At 44.1% G+C, this 6,424-nt stretch overlaps 1 protein-coding gene across 2 annotated transcripts; it reads right to left on the minus strand.

Moving 5' to 3' along the window:
- Positions 1-1,984: 1,984 nt before the first annotated feature.
- On the minus strand, positions 1,985-6,424 carry LOC109894760 (zinc finger and BTB domain-containing protein 18-like). Of its 2 annotated transcripts, none has more exons than XM_031828192.1 (3): positions 5,923-6,424; positions 5,415-5,539; positions 1,985-3,585 (listed from the first exon to the last, which is right to left on the minus strand). In XM_031828192.1, exons 1-3 carry the CDS (start codon positions 6,188-6,190, stop codon positions 2,383-2,385), a joined length of 1,596 nt encoding a protein of 531 aa, XP_031684052.1. In that variant the 5' UTR covers positions 6,191-6,424; the 3' UTR covers positions 1,985-2,382. The 2 variants fall into 2 exon arrangements, with proteins under 2 accessions (XP_031684052.1, XP_031684051.1); XM_031828191.1 differs by having other exon boundaries at positions 5,415-5,545; positions 5,923-6,421.

A 6,424-nucleotide genomic window follows, 5' to 3' on the forward strand; every position in this document is an offset into this window, starting at 1 on the left:
GTTTGTCCACCCGCCTCTTGAGGAATGACCACAAGTTCTCAATGGGATTAAGGTCTGGGGAGTTTCCTGGCCATGGACCCAAAATATCGATGTTTTGTTCCCCGAGCCACTTAGTTATCACTTTTGCGTTATGGCAAGGTGCTCCATCATGCTGGAAAAGGCATTGTTCGTCACCAAACTGTTGGTTGGGAGAAGTTGCTCGCGGGGATGTGTTGGTACCATTCTTTATTCATGGCTTAGACACAATTGTGAGTGAGCCCACTCCCTTGGCTGAGAAGCAACCCCACACATGAATGGTCTCAGGATGCTTTACTGTTGGCATGACACAGGACTGATGGTAGCGCTCACCTTGTCTTCTCCGGACTAGCTTTTTTCCGTATGCCCCAAACAATCGGAAAGGGGATTCATCAAAGAAAATGATTTTACCCCAGTACTCAGCAGTGGCTTCTTTGCTGCCCTTCTTGATACCAGGCCATCCTCCAAAAGTCTTCGCCTCACTGTGCGTGCAGATGCACTCACACCTGCCTGCTGCCATTCCTGAGCAAGCTCTGTACTGGTGGTGCCCCGATCCCGCAGCTGAATCAACTTGAGACGGTCCTGGCGCTTGCTGGACTTTCTTGGGCGCCCTGAAGCCTTCTTCACAACAATTGAACCTCTCTCCTTGAAGTTCTTGATGATCCGATAAATGGTTGATTTAGGTGCAATCTTACTGGCAGCAATATCCTTGCCTGTGAAGCCCTTTTTTTGTGCAAAGCAATGATGACGGCACGTGTTTCCTTGCAGATAACCATGGTTGACAGAGGAACAATGATTCCAAGCACCACCCTCCTTTTGAAGCTTCCAGTCTGTTATTCAAACTCAATCAGCATGACAGAGTGATCTCCAGCCTTGTCCTCGTCAACACTCACACCTGTGTTAACGAGAGAATCACTGACATAATGTCAGCTGGTCCTTTTGTGGCAGGGCTGAAATGCAGTGGAAATGTTTTTGGGGGATTCCGTTAATTTGCATGGCAAAGAGAGACTTTGCAATTAATTGCAATTCATCTGATCACTCGTCATAACATTCTGGAGTATATGCAAATTGCCATCATACAAACTGAGGCAGCAGACTTTGAAAATTAATATTTGTGTCATTCTCAAAGCTTTTGGCCACGACTGTGTATGACATGAGTTTTATGATATGGAAATGTGAAGTGCACAATTGGACTCATGAGTGTTTGGCTTGCTTGTATGACATCAAAGTGGTATTTATTATAATCCTTAACATCTCATCTTTCAAAATAGATTCAGTCCTCTTAATTTACAGCATTTCCTTCACTCAGACAACAAAAAGGTTGCCAAATTAGCGGGAGCGATGGGGGCAACTTGTTGCGTGATGTGCTCAAGTTCAGAACAGCTGTCAGTCAAAACCCAAACCGAGCCTGAGCACTGACATCATTTATAGCATATTACTGTACAGCCACTGCATTAGAATTTAGGTGCTTATCAGTGGCCAAATCTGCCACTTTCAACCCGTATACAGATACGAGTCTAAAGGGCTACACAAACAAGTGTTAAATACACCATATGAAAACCACACATACACATATCAACAATAAATACACATACATTTTCTCATTAGGAGTGTCTTGGGGGCCTCCCGAGTGGCGCAGCGGTGTAAGTCTCTGCATCGCACTGTTAGCTGCGTTACTACAGATCCTGGTTCGATACTGGGCTGTGTCGCAGCCGGCCATGACCGGGAGACCCATGAGGCGATGCACAATTGGCCCAGCGTCGTCCGGGTTAGGGGAGAGTATGGCCGGACGGGAAGTCCTGGCGACTCCTGTGACGGCCCGGGTGCAGTGCACGCCAGGTGTTCGGTGTTTCCTCCGACACATTGGTGCGGATTGGCGGGGTTGTGTTTCGACCTTCGCCTCTTCCGAGTCCGTACGGGAGTTGCAGCGATGAGACAAGACTGTAACTAACAATTGGATATGACGAAATTGGTGAAAAAAATGGTTTTTATTTTTTTATTTTTTTATAACAAATAGAAAGTGTCTTGGGAAACAATTGAAGTAGTTGAATGGAAGTAATAAAACATATAGCCTAAACAGTACAAACACATTATGTAACAGACTTTTTAGGTTTATAATATGCCTTATATATCACACAATGTCTGGATGCAATATTCTACCCAGGAATATTCAACACTGAAATCTGTTACTCTTGTTATTCCAAATGCATCTGTGGATCTGTTCTGTTGACAACAATGAAAATTCACCTTTGTCTTTAATGCAGGATTTGATCTAAATATCAGAAGCAACAGTATCAAGTAGAAATGGTTACGTTCTTGGTCTGTTATAGAGTGAAATGGTTATTCTGCTGGTGCACCCTGAGGTAGCTACGCAAACGGCCTTTCTTCCATGTGGATCTTCAGGTGCATCTTCAGCTGGTCCTGGCGGGAGAACCTCTTCTCACACTGTGGGCACCTGAAGGGTTTCTCCCCCGTGTGGACCCTCTGGTGCCTCTTCAGGTCACCGGCCTGGGCGAAGCGCATGTGACACTGGGTACATTTGAAGGGTTTCTCTCCTGTGTGGACCCTCTGGTGCCTCTTCAGGGTGCCAGCTTGGGCGAAGCGCATGTGACACTGGGTACAGATGAATGGTTTCTCCTCTGTGTGGACCCTCTGGTGGATGTCCACCTTCTGGGTGCAGCTGAAGCCTTTGTTACAGAACTTGTACAGGAACCGTTTCTCTTTACTATTGCCTGACGTGGCTCCCACTCCCTGAGCCTGGGCTCTAGCCCTGTCGTTTGAGTTCAATACCTGATCGAAAAGGACACGGCTGTGCGAATCTGAAGGCCGCATCGACGTGGACACTGGGTCGCGACCGCTGAATGCGTGTAAAGGGGAGTGGGTAACAACATTTGGATTTGTCTCCAAGCTTTCCCTGTTTTCTAAGAAATCTCTGCCCTGTGAGTGTCCGTCTCCTAGGTGACTATCTGCATTCCATGTGGGAGGGACATCGCCCTCCACTTTCACAGTCACTTTATCTACGACCAGACCCTCTACGCACCCTTCAGAGTATACACTACTACTGTACTGGTTCCAATCCCCTCTAGAGAGAACAGTCTGTGTCTCTAAACCCAAGGGAATGTTGCCAGTGTCCAGCTCTGTAGTGTAAGAACAAGACGGATCATTGCCAGTCTCTAACACGTCACCTGAGTCCTGATGAGAATGAACCGTCCTCGGGCTTGGGTTACCGTAAAGTAAATACTCTGAACTGGGAGCAGGAGAACAGCCCAGTGGCCCCAGTCTCTCTGGGTCTGATCTGTGGTCAGATCCTGTGTGCAAAAGCCTTTGTGTTACAATTAAAGTCTCTGTGTCGGTCTCTGACTTGAGGACGGCGTTCAGCGTTCCACTGACCTCCGTGATGCTGCGTCGCGTCCTGGGCTGCGATGGGGTGGTGGAAGAGTCCTCTGTAGCCACAGGGGGAACCACTCCAGCCGCTGCTCCAGTCTGGATGTCTATGTTGTGTCGTTTGTTCTCCTCTCCTTCAGACCTCTCCTGCTTAACCCCAGGACCTGCAGCCTCTGCATCTGCATACTGACACAAGAAGGCTGCATTTAGACAGCAGCCCAATTCAGATATTTTTTCTCACTAATTGGTCTTTTGACCAATCAGATCAGCTCTGAAAAAGATCTGATGTGAAAAGATGTGATGTGATTGGTCAAAAGACAACAACAATGTCGTAGGGACGTCTCACAAGCTACCCTATGGGGCATTCCATTTAATTTCAATCACTTTTTGACCGCACTCCTTTTGATTTGAATGAAACTTTCCATGGTAGAAGTGGTCAGAAAGTAACATTTTGGACCTGAGTGCCAAAACATTCAGGAGACAGAGGTGCCCAAAGTTGACCTATTTTACATACCCCACCATACCACTGCAGACGATAAACGGGTGAGTTTGATATGATTTCAAAAGCTTACAAACAGGGGTCTATTTTTTGATTTCTCGAAAAATAAAAAAGGTACTTTTTTTTTTCTTTAACGCCATTGATCTAAATTAGACCACTTTTCTTGCAAATGTTGTAGCTTATACTATTTTACATCATCTGAGGTGTTTGTGTTGTGCCAGTCAACAGTTGAGGCACGCTCTTGAAAACAGGGTGATGGGTTTCATGTTTTGACTGATAAATGTACTAAAATGGGAATACAATTTTAACTTTCAATTGGTACCAAAAGAGGGTTGGCAGTCCATACATCAGAGAATGTTGACTTGAATGGGAATATCAGCTGTTTTATATTATACTGTGAATATATCCATAGGAAACCTATTGAAATCATAAAACTATAGATAACAGAATATACATTCTTACTTAAGTTGACATTCAACGGTGAATTGACCGGCGGCCATCTTTGTGGTCGTAATTGGAAGTTTAAATGCCCACACCAGTTGAAATCAACTTTTTCAACCTGAAAGATGATGGCCATAGCTTACCCATGATGTTGCACAATGATTTAAGTCAATAAGTCATTGTTTTAATCAAAGTATGATATATTTGGGTTTGACAAATCCGAACTGTCCACTTTGTGCAAATCCATGTGAATGCGGTGTGTTTTCCTATGATACGACATACAAATGCTTTTCAAACTACTTTTCATTTCAGGGCTGGGTTTTATTTTAATGTTACCACCCACCAACATGGCATTGTTCATTAATCAGAAACAGCTGTAAAGTTATTCCCATTTGCGACTGAGATGAGCCAAACAGCCTTGTGTCTGTATTAAATATACATATAACTGAATATTTTATAAATGGTATAATTGCGTGATATGATCCCATTATGCAAACCTGTCGCCACAAAATCAATGGTTTTGACCATTCAAGTTTTGCTTCACTTCACACAACACTGCTTTGATTGGTGTAACGTTAGCTAGAAACCACAAGTGTCTATCCAGATAGTGAAAAGGCACCCGTGAAAGTAAAATTCAAGGAACTTATAGTTACATGCAGGGCCTAAAATGAACACACCCCCCCACCAGCCAAATGCGGATAGAATTTGGCATTGGTGTGTAAAATGTCTATTTCACCAGCCACGTTGACGTGTGGTCAGGGCTCCACAGTGCGAGCTTTTCACTCGCTTTTGTGAATATAAATAGTCAAGTATGATCACATTTATAGTAAAATAAATGCTGCAGTAGCTATTTTAAATGTACTTCCTCCGTTTTGTTTCATAGCTGGTAAATTAATCGCACAAAATCAAAGAACTACGAATCCTATATAGCCTATTCCACCTCGCTCTGTGAAGAGCTGAGTGAAATATACATTTTTGGAAAATCTGCGAGCAAGCATAATAATTTATGGGAAAAAAACTGGCCACATTTGATTTACAAAGTAACAAATTGTTAATGCAACACTATTCCACTAACCTCTATAACGATAACGTGCTGGGTTGAGGTTCCACTCCCCTCATCAACAGTGATTGGTTGGTCATCTCTCCATGTATTGTGTCCCACTGGCTTCACAAAGCCCCTGTGGCCTCCAGTGAGATGTCCTTCACCTGAGAGAGTGATTGAGGGAAAAGACGTGGTTAGGTTAGCTACTGTCAATGATCACTTGCTATATTGTACACTGTGGACACTGTCTAGAATTGGCAAGAATGTAAGGTAACACTTCTCATAACTTCCTGACATACTATGTATAGGTCAATTTATAGTTCAATTGATTATGTTCCATGCATCATATAGAAAATTCAGAATATTATATTGTGCCTTTGTGCAAGATATCTAAGTAATCAGGTGAATTCTTGCATACTATCCAACTACTGACCGAGACCCAATTCTGGTTAACTATAATGTGGTTGACGCATCTAAAGCCACATGCGCCGAGGCGAACGGGGCCACAGCTCCCGCAGCCTCGGCCTTCTGCAAAATGTACCTCTTGCCATTCCTCTGTATCGGTCGAGGATCTTGACACTACTGGGACGACTGGCGAGGACGCGCTCTGCGCGCTCCCGCGCAACCTTTAGTTCCAGTAGCTGTAGTTTCCTCCGCAATCCCCTGTTTTCTTTCTGGCTTTGAGACATTTCCAAACGGATCACTGCATAGTCGTCGTCTACGAGTTTACATATCTCTGCCACGGCTGCATTTGCTAACACCTCCATGATGGAGGCTATTTGAGTGTGAAAAACCATACAGTTAGCCATTGTTAGCTAGCGTTACCTAGATAACATCTATTAACCAAGCCCTGTCTCCAACGGGAATTAAACACTACCTGAAGTAAGTATGTGATGCCGTGCAGTTAAAGTAGTAATATGCTGAGTTCCATGGTGTTAATAAACGTCTAAATAACAAATTAAAACGCTAAAGTGGAAATTGTTCTTGGTCACTGTTCACTTCCGTTTACACTGAAGAGAAAGGATCTTATTGGCGTGCGTCAT

This window comes from Oncorhynchus kisutch, linkage group LG7, assembly GCF_002021735.2.
Source record: "Oncorhynchus kisutch isolate 150728-3 linkage group LG7, Okis_V2, whole genome shotgun sequence".
NCBI classification, from domain to species: Eukaryota; Metazoa; Chordata; class Actinopteri; order Salmoniformes; family Salmonidae; genus Oncorhynchus; species Oncorhynchus kisutch.